Below are 24281 nucleotides of genomic sequence, written 5' to 3' on the forward strand. Positions count from 1 at the left end.
GATTGCATGACTCCACTTATACAAAATTTTAGAAAATTCAAATTACTCTATTGTGACAGAAAGCAAATCAGCAATCGTCTAGAGGTGAACAGAGAGGGTAAAAAAAGAACAGGGCTTATACAGGGAGGGATTATAAAGAGGCATGAGGAAACCTGTAGGTAATAGATATATTAGATTGGCTATGATGATGGTTCCAGAGATATATACATATCAAAACTTTATTAAATGTTATACTTTCCATATGCACGATTTATTGTATCATCAATTATATCTTAATTAAGCTGTTAAATAAACAGTCTGGCAGAGACAGCTCTTATCACAACTATTTTATTCTGTCTTACATTATTATCAGAATGACCTCTGAGTAAGGCCTAAGACCAAAATTAAATACAAAGGCTATCCTAAAGAAATAATATTTAACTTTTAGAAGGCTGACTTTGTTAGGATTGAAGTTGTATAAATTCCATGGTTTGGGGTGTTTTAAGTATCTATTCCAAGTTTCTGATATTTACTTTCCAGGCATTATTAGTAACTAAAGATCTAGACTACAACTATCCACACAACTTTCTATGATAATAGAAATAGACTCTCCACTGGGCAATACAGTACCCACTGACCACATGTGGCTAGGAAGCACCTAAAACATGGCTAGTATGACTAAGAAATTAAATCTTTTATTTTATTTTATCTTAATTCATTTACATTTAAATAGACAAGTGGTCGTATTGGATAGCACAGATCTAAAGGCTGAGATAAGACAAATGAGGAAGGAAAAATAATACCAGAATTATACAATAATCTACATAATCTTCTCCCACAATTACTTACCGAAGGTCTAAAACTGTGTCATCCAAAGCCAATACCACATACCATTTAAAAGTAATTGCTACCCCGTTTTTAAGAAATTAATTTCAAAAAATTAAGGTGCTCAAAAAAGCATAAAGAAAAAAATGATGTTTAAGCCAGTTTATGGATTATGGCTGCCAAATGGAGTTATAAAGTCCACTATTTTCATCTATAACATGAATTTCCCTTCTAACAAAGCTTAAATTCAACTTTCTTAGTCAAAAACAAATGGGTGGATAGATTTTTTAAAAAGTGACTAAGAGCTCTTTCTGCTTATTCTGTACATCTGATACTGTTATTGACAAATTTATAAATCTCCCTCACAGATTGATTCACTTTTAACTAATTTCATGCCTTCATTCATCACACTGATTTATCAGTACTCACAGTGTCCAGTGCACTCTCTTATATCGAGCCCCTCATACTAGGAGCCAATTCAAAAAATCAGGAAAAGGGTCTCTATTAATGAAGGGTACAATGCCAAGTGCTGCACAAGGCTAAGTCTGAGCACTTATAATTTAAAGTCCAAAACTGATAATAATCTAATATTTATTGAGCACCTTTCTTTGGCACTATCCTTGGAAAACTGTGGACCAGATCTGCATATGGCATTAAGTATCAGCTAAATCTAGTAATAGTAAGTCTGTTTATGACTTTCAAGTCAAACATTTCTACTGAACATGGGGTCTACAAAATCCAAAGAACCCATCTGACCATTTAAGGCTTCAGAAGCCTAAGTACAAGAGGAATAAAAGAAGGTTGGGGTGGGGAACAAGTTAACTTCTTTTAACTTAGCAGTACTGTTTATAATTAAGATTTCTAAAGGACTATACTTAGGGACCCCTGCTGGCTCAGTCACTACAGCTCAGTGACTACAGTCACTATGCAACTCCTGATCTCAGCATTATTGAGTTCAAGTCCCATGTTGGGTGTGGATATTACTTAAAAATAAGATCTTTAGGGGCGCCTGGGTGGCTCAGTTGGTTAGGCAGCCGACTTCGGCTCAGGTCATGATCTCACGGTCCGTGAGTTCAAGCCCCGCGTCGGGCTCTGTGCTGACAGCTCAGAGCCTGGAGCCTGTTTCAGATTCTGTGTCTCCCTCTCTCTGACCCTCCCCCGTTCATGCTCGGTCTCTCTCTGTCTCAAAAATAAATAAACGTTTAAAAAATAAATAAATAAAATAAAAATTAAAATAAAAATAAGATCTTTAAAAAAAAATACAGAAAGAAATAAAGGACTATACTTAAACCTACGAACTGTTAAAAGGAAATCCTAGAGTTCACTCTAACAAGGTAAATGTCATATATCCCCAACAACTTAATTTAAACTTCTCAAAAATCTCCACATGTCCCACCCATCCTCCTTTATCTTGTCCACAGTCTCAAATGACAAGTTACCCTTTCTCCTTTTTAAGGTTAAAGCAAAACTTTTGATTCAGCCTCCCTACTTCCTCTCTGCAACTTTGCTCTATGGATGATTCCCTATTTCTTAGATCTTCAATGACTCCTGCCAGGTCCCTGCTATCAAAAACTTTAATATCCCTAACCTTGCTACCACCAAGAGAATTGTATTTCTCCTCACCACAAAATCTTACAATACTGAATATACTTCATACCACCACCTCTTATTCTAATTTACAGTAACTCTCCACCCGTCACTCAACTAATCCTACTCTCTCCAAGTCTTCCTAACCAAATCCAATGGCCTTTTCTCAGTCCTTATTCTTGACCTCTCTAGCATTCAACAGTGTTGACGATAGCTCTACCTATACAGAATGTTCTCCTTATACTATACTACGCTATTATTCTTATTTTTCTGGTCATGCTTCATTTGCCTTTTAGTTTCAAATCTCCCCCCCCCCCACTTCTCAATTATAGATATCCCCAAGATTCTCTCTTTCTTGTTCCTGAAATGCAAAAGTATAGTAGAGAAAGCCAAGTTCACCTGGTCAATAAAGCAACTCTATTCAGGTAATTTTTTCATCTCCAGCCTAATCTTCACTACTGGACCTATAACCTCTTGTTGGCTATCTCCTCTAGCCATTAAATTCATCACCTGCCCCCCAACCCACCAAAAACAAAAAAAACAACAACACTTCAAGAGTCAACAGTACCATTTTCTAATCTCACTGGTACCCTCTTTGACACCTCCCTTTTCCCCCAGTCTGCCAATTACTGTCTTGCTGATCCTTCTTTAGCATGTCCTTAAATCTGTTTCTTTTCCATTTTTAGAACCACTATCCTACTCTAGACCTTCATGACCTTACACCTAAACTAATAGTAAGTGATCTCAATATTCTCCCAATCCTTTTCCACCTCAAATACTTCTGCTTTATCTCACTCAAAAAGCTTTCTGATTTCCTTTGCCTAAAATAAAAAAGGCTCAATACTTCAGGCCACCACCAGGTGACTTCTACCTATGACTCTAACTTAATAGCCTCTGGATCATACAAACTGGTTTTTAACATACTGACTGTGAGCACTACATCACCACAGTGTATTCATTTTCCATACTCCGTATTTCTCTCTCATTATCCCAGCAAGCAAGTTCTTCAAGGCCAGATTTAAACCTTACCTATTCCATCAATCTTTCCTACTGCCTCAGCTTTCCTTCTTTGAGACCTTACAGTCTTTACCATGTATTTGATATTAGCATTTTTAAAAATACATTTACTATTTCAACCAAGACCTCTGTCCCTTGGGAACAGCAGCAATATCTTATAACTAAGTTTATCCCCAAACCGTGGCAGAGTTTACTGCCTGACAATAATACGGTAAACATATTTACTAATATCGAATAGGTATTTTCTAGAACCTGCACTAATATCTAAAAGGTATTTTCCAGAAGCAATATATCTGCCATTAACCCAAAAGGATTTTACATTAAGTACTGGCCAAGGGCTCACAAATGCCCATTTCTTACCTATTGACTTGTCCAAAGTTTAGTCAAGTATACCTCCTCGCCACGCACTGCTAAACTTTGGCTAGCTCTCAGCTTAAGCAAGACAATGCAGAACATCCTCTTTTAAGGACTCGTTCCGAGCATAAGGTGACCACAGAAAAAACATCTGTTAAATTACCACGGTCATGTCATCTGCTAACCCCCACCAGTTTATCCCACTCTCCCACAAAGATTCTGCTGGCACTATTCACTTGTATCTATAAGAGAAAAGCCTTTTGGGGGCGCCTGGGTGGCTCGGTCGGTTAAGCGTCCGACTTCGGCTCAGGTCATGATCTCACGGTCCGTGAGTTCGAGCCCGCGTCAGGCTCTGTGCTGACAGCTCAGAGCCTGGAGCCTGTTTCAGATTCTGTGTCTCCCTCTCTCTCTGCTCCTCCCCTGTTCATGCTCTGTCTCTCTCTGTCTCAAAAATAAATAAACATTAAAAAAAAATTAAAAAAAAAAAAAGAGAAAAGCCTTTTGGTATTTGATGTTCAGATACCTACGTACCTCATGGTCAGAGCATCACAACAGTCTTTCCAAATAAAGTGTCTTCCTAAGTAGGGATTTATTTTTGACGCTTGTATGGTGACATAACTTGGATGAGGACTGGGCTTCAACTACGGACACACACCATCCCTACCTTGATAATGCTATTTAAACTTCTCTCCTGTCCAGAAATTCATGTATCTTTCCTCAATTTCAACTCCTGAATCAGTGCTCCATACATCTAGTCTGTTGCAACATGGTACTTTGATATTTTCCAGCCAAGAAATTTTTTTCTCTGGCTCTTTGAGTAGAGAATCACACCCTAACTCTTGAGCAGGAATATTCCCAGCTATTCTGTGAGGCCTTTTCTATTCTCCCTTGACTCCTCCAGGAGATTACAGAGGCAATTTCCTTGGCTCATCACAAGGGAACACACCTCACCGCACTGCACTTTGCACTTTACTGCACTTTGCAGATACTGCCTTTTTTACAAATTAAAGGTTTGTGGCAATTCTGCGTCAAGTCTACTGGTGCCATTTTTCCTATAGCATTTGCTCACTTCATGTATGTACTTTACCTTATGGTTAATTCTCCTAATATTTCTAATATTTTCATTATTGTTGTATTTGTTATGGTAATCTTTGATCAGTGACCTGTTATACTACTACTGTAATTGTTTTGGGGCACCACAAACTGTACCCACAAAGACAACAAAATCAATAAGTGTTTTATGTGTTCTGACTGTGCCACCAACCAGACATTCCCCTGTGTCTCTCCCTCTCCTCAGGTCCCGAGACACAACAATGTTGAAATCAGGCCAATGAATAACCCTATAATGGCCTCTAAGTGTTCAAGTGAAAGTAAGAGGCCCACATCTCTCACTTTAAATCAAAAGCTAGAAGTGATTAAGCTTAGTGAGAAAGGCATGTCAAAAGCAGAAACAGGCCAAAAGCTAGGCCTCTTGTGCCAATTAGCCAAGTTGTGAATGCAAAGGGAAAGCTTTTGAAGGAAATTAAAAGTACTACTAGAGTGAACACACAAATGATAAGAAAGCACAACAGCCTTATTGATGATAATGGAAAAAGTTTTAGCAGTCTAGATAGATCAAACCAACCACAACATTCCCTTAAGCCAAAGGTTAACCCAGAGCAAGGCCCAAACTCTCTTCAGTTCTACGAAGGCTGAGAGAGGTGAGGAACCTGCAGAAAAGTCTGAAGCTAACACAGGATGGTTCTCGAGGTTTAAAGAAAGAAGCCTCTCCATAACATAAAAGTGCAAGGTAAAGCACCAAGTATCAATATAGAAGCAGAAGAAAGTTATTCAGAAAATCTAGATAAGATAATTAAGGAAGGTGGCTACACTAAATCCCACATTTTCAATGTAGACAAAACAACCTTATATTAGAAAAACACAACATCTAGAACCTCCACAGCTAGAGAAAAGTCAATGCCTGGCTTCAAATCATCAAAGAACCAACTGACTCTCTCCTTAGGGGATAATACAGCTGGTGGCTTTAAATTGAAACCAATGCTTATTCACCATTCTGAAAATCCTAGAGTGCTCAAAAATTATGCTAAATCTACTCTGCCTGTTCTATAAATGGAACAGCAAAGCCTGGATGACAACACATCTGTTTACAACATGGTTTACTGGTTTTTAAGCCCACTGTTGAGACCCACTGCTCAGAAAAAAAAAGATTACTTTCAAAATATTACTGCTCGTTGACAACGCATCTGGTCACTCAAAAGCGCTGATGGAGATGTTCAACAAGATCACTGCTGGGGCACCTGGCTGGCTCCGTTGGTTAAACGTCCAACTTCAGCTCAGGTCATGATTTCATGGTTCATGAGCTAGAGCCCCACATTGGGGGAGCTCGAGACCCACTTTGGATGAGCCCCACTTCTCTGTCTCCTCTCTCTGCCCCTCACTCACACCCTCTCTCGTAAATAAATAAATAAATAAATAAATAAATAAATAAAGTTCTAATAATGATATGGCCAAGTTAATAACCAATATTAATAAAAATGTGAGCAGCGGCATTAAAGTAGCCTGTTAATAGAGCCCCACGGGGGAGACACACTCAGCAAAACTTCTGATGCTTAACCTTCATAACAAAAATAACAGAGCCATCACTTTTGCATACAATATTTTGTATTTTAAAGAACAGTTTAACACGTATGATTCCACTTGATTTCCATGTCCTCCCTGTGAGGGTTTTGAGTCAGGTGTCCCTACCTCACTGGTAATTAAGAGAATTAAGACACAAAGAAGTGACCTATCCGTGGTCACAGAGCCAGTCAGTAAGGAATCTAGAGTTCTTCTAGGTTCCATATTTTCTTACAAAAATCTGCTCATTCTGACACCTACCCACAGTGCTTTCCCATTAACGAGAATTCTACTTTTCCATCATAATGCCAAAAATGCCAGTAGAATACAGTTATACACATAACGAGGACGACATCAGCTACAACTTAGCAGCATGCTTAGTGCTTTACATATAGTCTCATTTAATTTTTACAACACTGTAAAGTAGATGGTATCATTATGCCAATTTTACAGATGAAGAAATCAAGAATCAATGATGTTAACTACCTAACTCAAGACCATCCAATTAATAAGTTTATGATGTGGAGAACAAATTCAATCCCAGGTCTGATTCCAAAGCTGGACTCCAAACACCAACCCAAATTTCCCTGTGTCTCAGTGCCTAAGGCTCTCACCTCCCTCTCCTGGAGTCAGTACCGTGTCAAACCTGAAATAAGCTTAGTGGGCACTAGTTGTTTCCATGAATCCTTCATAATCTTTTTTAAAAGAACTTTTATTCATGCAGAGCAAGTAAACTTAAAGTATAGATAATACACAATGTTACGTTACTCTCAGGTGTACAACATGATGATTTCAAAAGTCTATGCCATGCTCACCACAAGTGTAGTTACCAACTGTCACTACAGAATGCTATTACAGTATTTTAATACATGTTTTTTTAATGTAACATGTGTTATACATACATAAAATATTTTCCTATCTCTAGATGGTATTACCAATTATAATTTTAGATTATAAAATCCCTTAAAAGAGTTCTATTCTAATTGGTTTGAAAGTAAATACTTGTTCATATAAATTGAATATTCCTAAGATTTCCAAAAATCAAGGAACTTAAACAACTTCTACTTTCAAAAGTATTTTTCATAGAAACTAACCCACGTATTTTAAGAATCCAAAGTAACACATATTTAAGTAAATCTTCGGAAAATGAGACTAGTTCAATATTGTTGGTATAATAAAAATAGCTATGTCTTCTGAGTTATCGACATAAAATTAAGACAAGCATACATTTTTATTCTATCTGGATATGTTCTTCCTAAACTTTTACAGGTTTACTAACAGAATAAACTAGCTTTACATCTACATTTGTATTTAGCCAAGTTGTTCTGACAATCATTATTTCAGTTAGTAACTATGTTTTGTATTGTAATAAACCAACTTGAAGATAGTTTCCAAAATATTTTCTTAACACGTTAAGAACTATGCTGGGGCACCTAGATGGCTCAGTGGATTAAGCATCCGACTTCTGCTCAGGTCATGATCTCACGGTTTGTGGGTTTGAGCCCTGCATCAGTCTCTGTGCTGACAGGTCAGAGCCTGGAGCCTGCTTCAGATTCTGTGTCTCCCTCTCTCTCTGTCCCTACCCTGCTCGCCCGCGTGTTCTCTCTCTCTCTCTCAAAAATAAACATTAAAAAAAATGTTTAAAAAAACTGCAAGAACTATGCTAATTCACTAATATTTATTAAATAACAAGATCATTTCTATAAGATAGAATACAGCATAAGCATTTCAAGTTTATATATATATTTTTTACCCCTTACTTTGAGGGTTACCAAGCAGCTATATACATACATATATATATATATATATATATACATATATATATATATATATATATACATATATATATATATTTGAGTTTATTTATAAGCATATTCATCTTTGCCACATTGAGAAGTGTATGGCTATAAAAAGTTGTAAGATATATATTCATAAGCTCTGACAGTCTACTGAAAAATGATGGTGCATGACAGGTAGTTCAGGTCTCCAACTCCGTAAAATAGCAGCAATTATTAAGTCATAATCTTACATTTATTTTAACGTTTATTTATTTTTGAGAGAGTGAGCGTGCATGCACAGGGGACAGACAGAGACAGAGAGAGAATCTCAAGCAGGCCCCAAGCTGTCAGCTCAGAGCCCAACACAGGGCTTGATCTCACGAACCATGAGATCACGACCTGAGCCAAAATTAAGACCCAGACACTTAACCAACGGAGTCAGTCACCCAGGTGCCCCCATAATTTCATAAATGAAACTGTACTAGGAGAAAAAGTGACAGAAAAGAACAACTTTGTATACAGGTGTGCAGGATGTGTTTTTATTAAGAAAAAGAAAATAGTCCCAAAGTAAAATGACTAATTAGTCCAGAATAGAAAGAAGAAGATGCAAGACAAAAGCTGAATGGTTACAGAAAATTATGAAAAGTTTATGAAAAAGAAATTTTTTTGTTGTGGTCAAAGCTGGCTAGGATCTGATGGGTTTATTTGTAAGATTTTCAAAAAGTGCTTTAGTATCAAATATTGTTACTTGCACAAAAGTAAAATTCAGTCTATTAAAATGACAAAATTTTCTCGGGTTACTGGTCTGCTCTTAATAAAGAGGTTATAAAAGATTTTTCTTTGCCTTCTAAATAATCTCCCTAGAAAGTGAAAATCCCGTATCTTATCAGAATTTCCTGTGCTTGAGGGGCGCCTGGGTGGCTCAGTTGGTTGGGGGTCCAGCTTTGGCTCAGGTCACGATCTCGCGATTCATGAGTTTGAGCCCCACATGAGGCTCTGTGCTGACAGCTCAGAGCCTGAAGCCTGCTTCAGATTCTGTGTCTTCCTCTCTCTGCCCTCCCCCATTCATGTTCTGTCTCTGTCTCTTAAAAATGAATAAACATTAAAAAAAAAAATTAGAATTTCCTGTGCTTGATGTTGACTTTATCATATCTTGATTATTTACAAAAACAAAACAAAACAAAAATCCTTCTCACTTTTCAGAGAGCTATGCTTCATCATGTTCCTTCCTATGTTTACTTTAAATAAAATTTTTTACACTTTGGTTAAATGGGTAGCCAACTATTTCTTCTCAATGACCCATCATCCTATCTAATCAAACGTTCAAATCTCCAAATCTCCTACAACTCCAACACTCTGCTTTTACTAAATCAAGTCCTAAATGATGTATTTTGCCCCATGACTATCTTCGAAATTTCCCAAAGGGTCCCTGGGAATTCACAAAGAATTTCTTCTTTCATCTTCTAAAAAGAGGTGTTAAAAATAACTAGGTTAATTTGATCAATGTTATGATTTGTGGGGCGCCTTGCTGGCTCAGTTGGTACAGTATGCAACTCTTGATCTTGGGGTTATGGGTTTGAGCCCCACATTGGGTACAGAGATTACTTAAAAAAATTAAATCTTTAAAAAAAAATGTTATTACATGGCAAATCAGAAGTGATGCTTACATTCCCTAGATTAAATCATATGAGTAAAATATTATTTAACAAATTACATGAAGTTCCTAGGAATTTATCAATATTCTGTTAATGATATGTTTCTATTTATCAGGAGTCCTGGTGCTGCTTTTCCTAATATTAGACAACAATACTGTGTCATCAGTGATCATTTCCGTTACACATTTTTATGTTAACTTCGTCATATACAATAGGCTCGTGTTTCTCAGTCAGAATTCACATCACTTACTTAAGGAATTTTATTATATAGATGTTTAGGACTTATTCCAGACTTATTAAAATTTTTACTTAATAATCTCGATATATTCTCTTTGTTGTTGTTTTTGGCCTCCTTCCCACCCCATTCCCTCTTAATTTTGAAATATTCTTGATGTGCCCTAACTATATGTTTGATGGGACATGTGGCCCAGGATTATGATATATTTTACAGTTTTATTCTCTGCAAAGATCATATACATTCATCATATAGATGATATAATATCCACTCTTCTTTAAAATAAGGTTAATCATTATGGTTATATTTTGTCTAAAACTTTTTTGGATTGACCTGACTTTCGTTTGCATGTCACAAAACCAAATTTCCTAATCAATTGCATTATGTTTTATAACAAACTCTCATCAGATCTTTCGTTTTTAAAATTACTGGGGGGGGGGGGGGGGGGGGGGTGCGGGTCGTGGCAGCACCTGGGTGGCTCAGTCAGTTAAGCATCAGACTTCAGTTCAGGTCATGATCTCATGGTTCATGAATTCGAGCCCCAAATCGAGCTCCTCACCGACAGTGTGGAGCCTGCTTAGAATTCTCTCTTTCTCTCCCTCTCCCTCTTTCTCTCCCTCTCCCCTTTTGTCTCCCTCTCCCCCACTCTCTCTCTCTCAAAATAAATAAACTTTAAAAATAAAATAATCCATAGTGGGACACCTGGCTGGCTTAGTCAGAAGAGCATGCAACTCTTGATCTTGGGATCATGAGTTTAAGCCCCACATTGACCACAGAAATTACTTAATAATAAATTGGTTAATTAATTAAATTAAATAATCAGGAGTAAGTTAATCACCACCATTTTAAGTCTTTTGTCATCTACAGGTTTTTGTTTTTTTTTTTTATTCTGATGCTTTCCTGAAAGTGCTTGCAAATCAGGTATAAGCTAGCTAGAGTGCTCATCTTCAAAGGACTGTTGAAAAAGGACTATACCAGGGGCGCCTGGGTGGCGCAGTCGGTTGGGCGTCCGACTTCAGCCAGGTCACGATCTCGCGGTCCGTGAGTTCGAGCCCCGCGTCAGGCTCTGGGCTGATGGCTCGGAGCCTGGAGCCTGTTTCCGATTCTGTGTCTCCCTCTCTCTCTGCCCCTCCCCCGTTCATGCTCTGTCTCTCTCTGTCCCAAAAATAAATAAAAAACGTTGAAAAAAAAAAATTAAAAAAAAAAAAAAAAAAAAGAAAAAGGACTATACCAGGTACTCTTGGCTTCTGATCACTTAAATAACTTTGAGACTGTACCAGTGGACTAAATCAGGATTTCTAAGAAGCTAGTGGAGAAGCAGATAGGTTCATAAGACTACTAACCAAAGATCTAGAAGAACAAGAATTAACAGGACTGAATAAACTGATGAAGAATGATCACAAGTTTTATTTAAGATACTGCTGATGCTTTAATGTCCCATTTTCTGGATATAAAGAATTCTTTTCTTTTTTCTTTTAAGTTATCTATAACTCATTAATGATTTAAGCAGACTATGCTTCTGTAAACAGAAATAAAACATTTTTCCTCCTTGTCTGACTCCTCCATAATTCAAAAACTTTCATTGTGTATTCTTATTTTCCCAGAAATACAATTATTTGCATAAGTTCAATAAGAGTCTGTCCCACTAGTTGGAAACATTGGTTATGCAACCAAGGCTTTGACTGGCATGCCATTTTTGAAAGTGCTGCTCATTTAATCAAATATGACTAGACAGATTTAAGGAGCTGTGGCTGACTTCATGAAGCCAGTGCTCACAGTCCTCTTAGGAAAAAAGGACTGGTACTTGGCTTGGAGTTCCAAGCTTTGCAGGAGAAGTAAGCAAGATCACTCCCAGTCAGGCCCAAGAACCCTAGGACACATTTGAGAATGTCAAGAATTCACCTCCATCTATAGGTACTACAAGTGAAACCTGATAGTGAATTCTTGAGTTGGCTTCCTGGCTTCAAGAAGCTTTTAAAAATGAAATCCAAAATAAAAAGTTCTGCACAGCAAAGGTAACCATTAACAAAACAAAAAGGCCACCTACTGAGTAGGAGAAGATACTTGCAAATTTGTACAAATTTGATACTTGTAAGGACTTAATATCTAAAATACATAATGAACTTATACAATTTAACACGCACAAAAAGCAATCTGATTAAAAGATGAGCAGACAAAGGCACCTGTGTGGCTCAGTTGGTTAAGCGTCCAACTTCAGCTCAGGTCATGATCTCACGTTCCTGAATTCAAGCCCCACATCAGATTCCACCCTTGCAATGCAGAGCCTGCTTGGGATTCTCTCTCTCTCTCCATCTCTCTACCCCTTCCCCCACGTGCTTACTCTGTTTCTCTCAAAAGTAAAGAAATAAACTTAAAAAAAAAAAAAAGATGAGCAGAGGACCTGCAGAGACATTTTCCCAAAGGCATACACATTACAAGAGACACATGAAATGATGCTCAACATCACTAATCAGAGAAATGCAAATCAAAACCACAATGAAATTATCACTTCACACCTGTCAGAATGGCTAAAATCAAAACCACAAGAAACAACAAGGATTGGCAAGGATGTGGAGAAGAGGGAACATCAGGCACTGTTTGTGGGAATGTAAACTGGTGCAACCACTGTGGAAAACATGGAGGCTCCTCAAAAATTAGAAATAGAATGCCATATACTCCAGTAATTCCACTACTGGCTATTAATCCACAGAAAATGAAAAACATTAATTTGAAAAGATATACACACCCCTATGTTTACAATAATTTACAATAGCTAAGATATGGAAGCAATCCAGTGTCCATCACTAGATGAATGAATGAAAGTGTGGTGATGTGGTATATGTACACACACACACACACACACACACACAGGACTATCACTCTGCCATAGAAAAGAATGAGATCTTGCTATCTGTGACAACATAGATGGATCTAGAGGGTATTATGCTAAGTGAAATAAGTCAGACAAAGACAAATAGCATATGATTTCATTTATATATGGAATCTAAAAAACAAAGCAAACTATTAAATACAAAAAACAAGAGCGCTTGGCTGGCTCAGTCAGTAGAGTGTATGATTGTTGATCTCAGGGTCAAGAATTCAAGCCCCACATTGGGCATGGAACCTAATTTAAATAAATACATTTTATAAATAAATTCGTACATACATACCAAGAACAAGCTGGTGGTTACCAGAGGGAAGATGGGTGGGGGAATGGGCAAAAAATGAAGAGGATTAAGAGGTACAAACTTCTACTTATAAAATAAGTCACAGAGATGACAAGTACAGCATAGGGAATATAGCCAATAATACTGTAGTAACACTAAATGGTGACAGAGGTGACTACACTTATCATGATAAGCACTGAGTAATGTACACAATTGTCAAATCACTGTACTGTATACATGAAGCTAATATAACATTGCATGGCAATTATACTTCAATACTAAATTTTTTCCTCCAAGTCCAATCCAAAATTCCTTATAAAAATGTTCAGCAAAGCAAACTTATAAGGCCCATACCTACATAAATAATCAGGTCAAATCTCATGATATCAACTTCACAATTACTCTTACTCTACCCTGCTATGGACTGAATGTTTGTGTTCCCTAAAACTCTTATACTGAAACCTTACCCCCACTATGTGAAGGTATTAGGAGATGAGGTCTTTGGGGACTAATTAGGATTACATAAGGTCATGAGGATGGAGTCCTCATGAATGGGATTAGTACCCTTTCAAGAGTCGAGAGCTTGTTTCCTCTCTCTGCTATCCACCATGTGAGGATAGCGAGGTAAATAGTCTGCAATCCACAGAATTCCTCAACCAAAAACTGATCATGCTGGAACCTTGATCTTGGACTTTAAGCCTCCAGAACCATGAGAAATAAATTTCTGTTGTTTATAAGCTACCCAAGCTACACTATTTTTGTTTTTTTTTTTTATTAAAAAAAATTTTTTTTAACGTTTATTTACTTTTTGAGACAGAGAGAGACAGAGCATGAATGGGGGAGGGTCAGAGAGAGAAAGGGAGACACAGAATCTGAAACAGGCTCCAGGCTCTGAGCTGTCAGCACAGAGCCCAACACGGGGCTCGAACTCACAAACCATGAGATCGTGACCTGAGCTGAAGTCGGACGCTTAACCGACTGAGCCACCCAGGCACCCCTACACTATTTTTGTTATAGCAAAAAGCCTGTAAGCCTTAGCAGACTAAAACATATCCCTAATAGTGAAAAATTCTGTTTTGAACAGGGAGACTAACCAAGTGTTCACAACTATCCATTACTTAATCCACTGAGTTGGCTTGACCAAACTTTAGTCAGGCTTTTCCCCTTTCCCACAAGCCCCTAAACTTTGGCTTGCCCTAAGTTTAAGGAAGTAGATGCAGGACTTCCTCTCTCTCTTTTTTTTTTTTAATTTTTTTTTAACATTTATTTATTTTTGAGACAGAGAGAGAGCATGAACGGGGGAGGGGCAGAGAGAGAAGGAGACACAGAATCGGAAGCAGGCTCCAGGCTCTGAGCCATCAGCCCAGAGCCTGACGCGGGGCTCGAACTCATAGACCGCGAGATCTGAGCTGAAGTGACCTGAGCTGAAGTCGGAAGCTCAACCGACTGAGCCACCCAGGTGCCCCAGGACTTCCTCTCTTAACAGCTCATTCCATGCATCTGCTGACCATAGGGGGGAAACAAATCCAGTTAAACTATCCTGATCATGCAATCTGCTCACCCCCACCCACTTTACTCACCTCCATTGAAAGCTCCTGCTGGCCCTGCTTACCCTACTCTGTAAAAGTTTTTTGTGTTTAATTTCAGACACTTGCAGATCTTTCAGTCAGAGCATCCTCCCTATTATAATAATCTTTTCAAATAGTCTCTCCTTACCTAAATCCGGACTAGTTTTTATTTAACAGTATTATGACAAACCACCTATTGCAAAGTCTAAAATAACACTGATATTTATTTTCCTCTATTAAAAATGACTGGTATAGGGGAGCCTAGGTGTCTCAGTTGGTTAAGCACCCGACTTCATCTCAGGTCATGATCTCACGGCTCATGAGTTCAAGCCCCACGTCAGGCTCTGTGCTGACAGCTCAGAGCCTAGGGTCTGCTTCGGATTCTGTCTCCCCCTCCTCCACCCCCGTCGCTTGCTCTCTCTCTCTCTCTCTCTCTCTCAGATATAAACATTAAAAAAAAATGTTTTAAATGACTGGTATCATCTTCAAAACTGTAATAAGGCCCAGGTAAAATTAAGTACATACAGAAAGCAATGCATGTGAAATTACCGTCCAGAGTACCAGCAATCTAGACTTAAGTTAGTCATTCACCTTTCTCCTTCATGAAATGAAGAATTTGGGCCAGGTAATTTCTAATATCCCTTCTATCCTGTTAATCTAATATGAATTTGGCAAAAAAAGGTTAACTGAGACAGGGCTCTGTGTAAGTTAGTACACAGAAACGAGACGCTGGTGAACTACTGAGTGCTTCTCCAGCAGAAAAAAGAGGAACTTAGGACTTTTTTTTAATGTCCATAACTTCAGAAAGAGATTTCAGAAATTTCTCCAAATAAAGATCCCAATGATCAAAACCACACTCATTCGAAAGTACCTCATGTATCCATACAATGATTATTCAGCCATAAAAAGGAAATACTGATACATGCTATAAATGTGAATGAACCTTTAAAACATTATGCTAAGTGAAACCAAGACACAAAAGGCTACATGTTGTATGATTCCTTTTATATGAAATGTTCAGAATAAGCAAATCTGTAGACACAGAAAAGTAGATTACTCATTACCAGAGGCTGGGGGAAAGGGGAAATGGAAAGTGACTACTAAGGAGTATGGAGTTTCTTTTTGGGGGTGATGAAATGTTCTGGGATTAGACAGTGGTGATGGCTGTACAATCCTGTGAATATACTAGAAACCACTGAACTGGACACTTTAAAATGGAGAACTTTATGGTATGTGAAGTATATCTTTAATAAAAAAAAAAAAACAGGGTTAAAAAAGTACTTGAGATTGCTAATTATATTACCAATGCAAGAGTTATATTCTAAAACCAGACAACATATTACATAATCCACATTTCAAATTCAGTCTCATATATAAACATGCTGATTTATTTCTGATTAGTTTCTCAGGTAGAAACACGCTGATTTATTTCTGATTCAGTTTTCTCTATCTAATCTGTGCTAAAAGAAATTACAGTACCTACAAATTTATACCATATCTAATAAATGACTTGAGACAAAACACAAAATGAAGCCCCAAAACAAACTGTATAAATGCCATAAAAATTCACATCTTTTTATACCACTTTAAATGTAAAATTTAGAATACCTAATACAGGCAAAGCTCTGGTACATGGTAGTACTGAAGGAAAAATAGCTATTCTTGAAACAGCTTATATCTAACAAAGAGCTGTTGTCTTCACTGGCATAAATCAAGAAAACTTCAAATAAAGACCATATAAATTGTAGCTAAGAGTTCGCATTAATCAAGTTCAGATGTTAGCTTTCTCAGACTCGCAAAATACAGAATCTTTAAATTGGATATATGGATACACTTAAATTCCATCTTTCAATGAAAGCTGGCCAATAATGAGAAAGACTCCTATCCCTATATCCAGTGATTTTGGTCTAGGAATGATAACGTCTAGGATGATAAATGGTCTAGGATGACTAACCAAGGCCATCAGAGAAAATGGCTTCCTGGCCAAACATATAGAATTTGATAAAGGTATCATTTTCCAATAAGTGAGTGACTATTTTCTTGAAAAACATGACTACTGCAAATCATATTCACCTCTGCATTTTTAAAAACTTTTTTTAATGTTTATTTATTTTTGAGAGAGACACAGAGCAAGAGCGGGGAAGGGGCAGAGAGAGAGGGAGACACGGAATCTGAAGCAGGCTCCTGGCTCCAAGTTGTAAGCACAGAGGCCAACGCGGGGCTTGAACCCATGAACCATAAGATCATGACCTGAGCTGAAGTCAGCTGCTTAACTGACTGAGCCACCCAGGCGCCCTGCATTTTTATTTTTACTGAGAATGTAATCAATAATTTTAAGCCTAATGTCAATTTATAACTTAAAAATTCACTTAACTAATAAATTTTTTCAGCTAAAAATATGATTTCACTTTGCATCCCCAATCTCCTGGCCCTGACAAGCAAGGAATCACAGAAACAAAAATTAGCAAGTTACATTACAGCTAAGAGGATCACAGCATTAAAGCACCACTAATTTTCAACAAACAGAGCCCAGGCATATCTGAATGTCTTGAACTTTTTGTGAAGATAGTCAACTACCACAAATAAACAGTTGAGAAACAAAGTGTGTGCTAATATCAAATTAACACTGTTTTCCTCTCATTTTAAATTAGTAATTTCAAGGGCAAATATCCTATTCTTAGGTCCCCTAGTCTATGTATTTGACTATGTAATTTCAAAGTTATTCACATGGAGCAGAGTTCTATTCATTAAGGTGAGGCTCATTTTACAGAAAACACATAAAAACTCTCATATGAAGAATAAAACATGGGGGCACCTGGGTGGCTCAGTTAAGCGTCTACCTTGGGCTCAGGTCATGATCTCATGGTTCGTGAGTTCGAGCCCTACGTTGGGCTCTCTGCTGATCCGTGCAGAGTCCACTTTGGATCCTCTGTCCCCTTTTCTCTCTGCCCCTCCCCACCTCGTGCGTGTGCACACACGTTTTCTCTCAAAAATAAATAATAAAAATAAATAAAATATACTACTTTTAAAAAAAGAGTAAAACATACAATGCAAGGCTCATTTTACAGAAGACACATTAAAAACTTTCATATGAAGAGTGAAACATGCAATGCTGGAAGTTGGTATAGCATTTACCCATCCTGCAGGGAGAAGTTCATCAATTGAATAATTTTAACTGTTATAACAAAATAATAGGATAAAAAAATTTTCTCAGGGCACCTGGGTGGCTCAGTCAGCTAAGCGGCCAACTCTTGATTTCAGCTCAGATCATGATCTCATGGTTTGTGAGTTCAAGCCCCACATCTGGCTCTGCACTGACAGCACGGAGGCTGCTTGGGATTCTCTCTCTCCCTCTCTTCTGCCTCTCCCCTGCCTGTGCTCTACCTCTCTTTCTCTCAAAAGAAATAAACATTTTTAAAATTTTTTCTCAATTAGACAATGTTTTGATAAAATCATTCTGCCCATACTAAACTCTTAAACAAGTAAATAAGTATCACAATCAACTGCACTATTTATCCTCTGGTTTATCTATAATACTCACCTAAAATAGTGTTAAATAAAGCTTCAATCCTTTAGAAGGTAAAGTAAACTTAATAGCAACCATCTTAGTTATATAAAATAAAACATATCAGAAGTGGGGAACCTGGCTGGCTCAGACAGAGGAGCATGCAACTCTTGATGTCAAGGTCAAGAGTTTGAGTCCCACGTTTGGGGTACAGAATACTTAAAAAATAAATAAAAACTTAAAAAAGAAAATATCAGGGGCACCTGGGTGGCTCAGTCGGTTAAGCGTCCGACTTCGGCTCAGGTCATGATCTCACAGTTTATGGGTTCAAGCCCCGCGTCAGGCTCTGTGCTGACAGCTCAGAGCCTGGAGCCTGTTTCAGATTCTGTGTCTCCCTCTCTCTCTGCCCCTCCCCTGTTCACGCTGTCTCTGTCTCAAGAATAAACATAAAAAAAAAAAAATTTTTAATAAAAAAAAGACAATATCGGAAATAAAGGTATTTCGTGGAGTTTTTGTTTCAGTTGTAGAAGAGTCAAAAAGTTCAAAAACCACTGGCCTAAAATTATTGGCTCCCTAAAACAGTACCTGGCACTTAAATGTTTTACTAGTCTTTCCTGAGCATTAATGTTTCTTTTAATTTAGCCATCTTAATATTAGTAGCCATTTATTCAAAGTCTACTACTGACTGTGCACCATACTCTCCCTTTGCAAATATTATCCCATCAGTTCTCATAGAAATCTTGTAAGATATTACCTCTACTTAACAGGAGAGGAAACTAAAGCTAAGTAACTTGTCCAAGACTACATAAAGTAGTAGAATATCTGAACTTAATTTATCCACAAAGCCTATATCTTCCTGCCCCTCTTTATAATCTTCTCTAAATATAACTTGCAATGAAGTTTCCATGATGAAATTAAAATTTCAAGAGTATCTACAATGACCTAAACAGGTTATTGTGTTACTTGTTTTTCCAACATGTTCAAATTATAAACTCACATAAAATATTTTCATTTATATACCCTCCAGAGTCTTATTTGATATTCAAAAAAGAGTCCTTTCTGATAGCCAAAGCATGTATAACTATACGGAAAGAATATTTCAGTTCAGCAAATGGAAAAACCTCCAATTAAAGCAAAACAGGGGCGCCTGGGTGGCTCAGTTGGTTAAGCGTCCAACTCTGGACTTCGGCTCAGGTCATGATCTCATGGTTCATGAGTTCAAGCCCCACAGTGGGCTCTGCACTAACAGCACAGAGCCTACTTGGGATTGTCTCTCTCTCTCTCTCTCTCTTTGTCTCTCTCTCTGCCCCTCCCTTGCTCATGCATGCACACTCTCTCTCTCCAAATAAATAAATGAATAAACTTTAAAAAAAAAAAAAAAGGCAAAACAAAGAAGTCGCTGAAAAACCAAACCAATGGGAAAAGTCTGTTAGGCCTCATAATAACAAAGAGCTGAAATCTTACTCATACCCAATCAAATTATTCCTTAGCCAGATAAGCAAACCTAAAGCCAAGTAACTAGGAATGAAAGTATCAGATTTAACTATATGAAATTACCATCAAATATCAATCACATCAGGGGTGGTCAGGTGGCTCAGTGGGTTAAGCATCAGCTCTTGACTTCAGCTCAGGTCATGATCTCACCGTTTGTGGGTTCAAGCCCCACACTGGGCTCTGCACTGGCAGTGCAAAGCCTGCTTGGGATTCTCTCTCTCCCTCTCTCTCTGCCCCTCCCCTGCTCATGTGCACGTGCAATCTCTCTCTCTCAAAATAAATTTTTAAAAAGTATCAATCATGTTAATCAACCTAATGCTCAAAGGATCATCCAGTCCAGCCCTCTCCAGGTGTGTTGCTTAGATCAAAGATTCACCAGAATGTTAAAAAAATTTATGGAAAAAATATTCCCAAGTTTGGGAAATAATGAGTTAAACAAAATTAAAATTGGTCTCTTCACATTCTCTCAGAGATCTTAACATTTTAATATGAATTACGCATCTCTGTATACCTAATGAAAATAAGTTATACAGAGATTAAGTGACTTACCCAAGGTCACGACACAGCTAGCTAATGGCAAACTTAGAATGAAAACTTAATTCTCCTGATTCCCACTCCAAAATTCACTCTACCTCCTCAAGATTTTGTTCCACTTGATATTAAAGCAAATGCTTTTCCAAGGACCACTTCTACAAAATATAAGATAGAAAACACTAGTGGCTTGTTTGTACAGTATTTACCACCATCCCACAAAAACTAATAATATTTTCTAAAAAACTAAGTAGCAAAAACTTTTTATGAAACAACAAAGCCTCCTCAACATAAGTTGGGACATAGTATTTACAGATTATACACACAATGGTATTCCAAAATTTATAAAAAATCTTATAAAAATATTTGCTCTAAGGGCACCTGGGTGGCTCAGTCGGTTAAGTGTCCGACTTCAGCTCAGGTCATGATCTCATGGTTTGTGAGTTCAAGCCCCACATTGGGCTCTGTGCTGACAGCTCGGAGCCTGGAGCCTGTTTCAGATTCTGTGTCTCCCTCTCTCTCTGCCCCTCCCCTGCTCATGCTCTCGCTCTCCCTCTGTCTCAAAAATAAATAAATATTTAAAAAAATATATATATTTGCTCTAGAAAATTGGAGATATAATCTTTTCTAATCAGTACCTGGATGGAACCAAGAGAACAGTAAGGATGGCAACCGAGATTGTGAGGTCCATTAGAACAGGGACATGGCTATTTTGCTCACCACTATACCATCAGAGCCTGATATACAGTAGGCAGGTATTCCCATACATATTTGCTAAAAGAATGAACAATAAATCCCTACTATTAATAAATCCCTACCAATAAATCCCTACCATCCTTCCACTGTTAATTAGCTACAGGAGCTTAATCAGATCATAATCACTTTGATTTTGAGTATCCTCACTTGCAAATTAAGCAGTTAGACCAGAATGATCAAAATCTCTTCTGGCCACAAGAATTTGTAAATCTTACACAAATTAAATCTCAAATTCCTGGCATTTGAGAATATGTCCACAATAAAAAATTATAACAAAAAATAATATTAGCAAATCACTTGATATTCATCATTTCACTTAATATGCCTGTTAAACATGCAAATTAGGTCAGGATTACTATTTACATTTTACAGGTAAAGAAACTGAGACCCAGAGAAATTGACTGACTAGACCAGAATCACAAGGTTATTAAAAAGAGAAGCACAGACTTTGAACCCAAGATTTAGTGCTGAAATCCCCAAATCTTTCCATTACACTTTGTCCTCAGATGATAGGGGTTAGGGATGCAGCCCAGACGATGACCGCATTATTCCCTGGCTTTCAGCTATTGACTTAACAGCGCTACAGGACAAAAGGTCTCCCGAACTCTCTCATCAACCCATCATCCCAATATTAACTCCTCAGAACAACTCCTCTACAGAAAAAATTATCTTAACGCAACAAGTTAATCACATTTTTCTCCTCAGAGCCCAAGGTCAACTAATGCCACTATTATAACACAGAATGACATTATCAAGGAATGAAAAAAACCTAAATTATGAATGAAAATCTTTCACATCAGAAGACTATTTTTTAGTTCAAATAATATGTACTCACAGTTAAGCACTGATAAATTCAAAGACCACCTTATACTATCATTATGCTACACTGAAAATGAGAGGTCCACTTTTGGAAATTTGCTGGTAGAAATGAGGCAGTTTAAACTATTAACTCTTTTAGGTCTTGTTACATAACACCGTACTTCAAATTAATACTTCAAATACAATTTCTCTGAAGTCAAGTAACGAACAAACCCAACTCTAGACTCAAACTTAGTGTTAAACAAATGGCATTTATGTCACACCCTTACCCTCCAAGAAATACAACCAGGCAACCAGAAGCATCCCCAGGTTATGGACTTAGATTTCCCGAGGACTTTAACCAACCAGCTGACTCTCATATTTAACTACTAACTTTCTGTCTTAAAATATATGCATATTCTTAGGTCAAATATGTTTCTCACAACTAGAGCAAGATCCCTTTCAACAAAGAGTATACGGTGATGAAATAAACATATACTTATTAAGCCTTTCAAGTACACAACACTGTATTAAATTCTCTGCCAAGACAATTAAGCGAGCACTGTCTTTCTGGGGGTGACATGCGAAAATAGTTTGGAATATGCTGACAGTGAGTCATAATTATTAAGTATAAGTAGATATAACATGCAAACGTAATAATCCTGCAAGAGTAACTACAGAAAAAAAAAAAATTCCTCCCACTCAAAAAAAAAAAAAAAAAAGTCAATCGCATTCATCCAACACAAATATACACACACAGAAGGCATCTTGGGTTCATTTGCACAAGATCATGAGTTACTATCGTGCCCTGTAAACTTTAGCAAGTTATGGAGGCTTAACAAAAGTTTACCTTGTTAAATGAAGAGCTAAAAATCTCCATGGACTCAAGAGGTCTTATACCTGAAAATAATTTGCCATGAACACGTGAGAATTTTAACAAAACCAAAGCCACAGCCTTTGCATCGATCCACACGTAAATTCCTCTGCTGGTAAATGCTCAATAGCAAGACTCATCACCACTTCCACACGGATAAGTTTGAGAAGAGCTGTTGAAATCTTGCGGGCCAATCAAAAACCTTAGTGAACTGTCACAAAATAAAAGTCACGGCGTATGTGACAGCTTCACAGGGCAATTCAAAAAACCACAGGGCCGTCGAATTTATGCGATTCTCGGAGCAAAATACCCAGAATAGCCCACGTTTTTTTACCAAAGTGCCAAGCAGTCCCCCAGGGGAGCGCAGCAAACGATAACTTAGGTCCCAGGACAGGCTCCTCTTCACACAAGGATGACTTTCCTATTCAGTGCCAACTGTACACTTGCAGGCTCCGAAAATAGGGGCAAGTCCTGAATACCAGGGGTTACAAGGGCAACGTTTCTATTTTATTATGGGCTGAAGCTCAGAAGATTCCCAGTGCTGAAACGCTCGACCTATAACCTCGGAGTCACTTTCCAACTGTGCTCTCACCCAGGATCATTAGATCCCCAACGGAAGCCAATTATTAGTAGTAACAAGGCCTGGAAAAATAGTAAGAAGGCTCTAAAAGTTCACGTAAGAGACACAGAAAAGGTGGGGGCTTCCAGAGAGAAGACCAACGTTAAAGCATCTTCGGCTCCAACATTTTAAAAGCCAAAATCCATACAAAGACCCTTCTCCCGGATGACTCCCGGCAGAAAGGGACACGCAGACCCTCAGTCACTGCGATAGAATGGAGCTCCAGGGGTTCACCTACACAAGCAGCCCGGATGAGGCTCCTCTGTGTCCAGGGAAGGTCCGGAACCCCAGGAAGGGGTCTGCATTGTGGCCAGGCGGAGCGCACAGCCCCTTCTCCCGGGCCCCTTTCTCTCTCCTTCCCCACGACCAGGCCTCTCCTGGCTCCTCTTCCCCTTCTCCTCCCTCCCCCCCCCCCCCCCCAGCCACCCACAAACCCCGCCCCCCCCCCCCCCAAATCCCCCCAACTTTCCCCCCCCCCCCCCCCCTTTCCCACCTCTCAGGAGCGCACAGAAACTGCAGGCCAGGAGGCTCCTCAGGACGGCCCCCATCTTCCCTTCTCGCGTTCTCTTCTCTCACCGGCGAGGGGCGGCCAGAAAAGGGGGAGGCGAGGAGCCGGGGCGGCCGCCGCAGCGGCAGGTCTGCACGCTCATGCTTCCCAGCTTTCCAGAGAGAGAAGAAAGAAAGGGGCACGTCAAGGCTCCGCGCGCGCCGCCGCCGCCGCCGCCCTCTCTACCGCGCCGCTCTGCCGGGGGCTCGCGCGACGCCAGCGTCTGCTTCCATCCCGCCGCCTCCTCCCCCGGCGCCCCGCTTCCCCCGCGCAGTTCCTCATTCAGCCTCTTCCTCTCACGCAGCGGCGCAGGGATACCGCGGTCCCGCCGCCGCCACGGGTCGCCGCGAAGGTCTCCCTGCGCGGGGCGAGCCCC

At 38.8% G+C, this 24281-nt stretch overlaps 1 protein-coding gene across 1 annotated transcript in view; it reads right to left on the reverse strand.

The window, feature by feature from the left end:
- The window catches only part of LRP6 (LDL receptor related protein 6), a 179909-nt gene extending 155671 nt beyond the window's left edge, over positions 1–24238 (reverse strand). The window contains exon 1 of the mRNA XM_049627077.1: positions 23852–24238. Within this exon, the coding sequence (XP_049483034.1) occupies positions 23852–23906 (55 nt within the window). The 5' untranslated portion in view covers positions 23907–24238. The remainder of the gene's footprint in view (positions 1–23851) is intronic.
- Between the last annotated feature and the right edge of the window lie 43 nt (positions 24239–24281).

This window comes from Panthera uncia, chromosome B4 (assembly GCF_023721935.1).
Source record: "Panthera uncia isolate 11264 chromosome B4, Puncia_PCG_1.0, whole genome shotgun sequence".
In the NCBI taxonomy this organism is placed as follows: domain Eukaryota; kingdom Metazoa; phylum Chordata; class Mammalia; order Carnivora; family Felidae; genus Panthera; species Panthera uncia.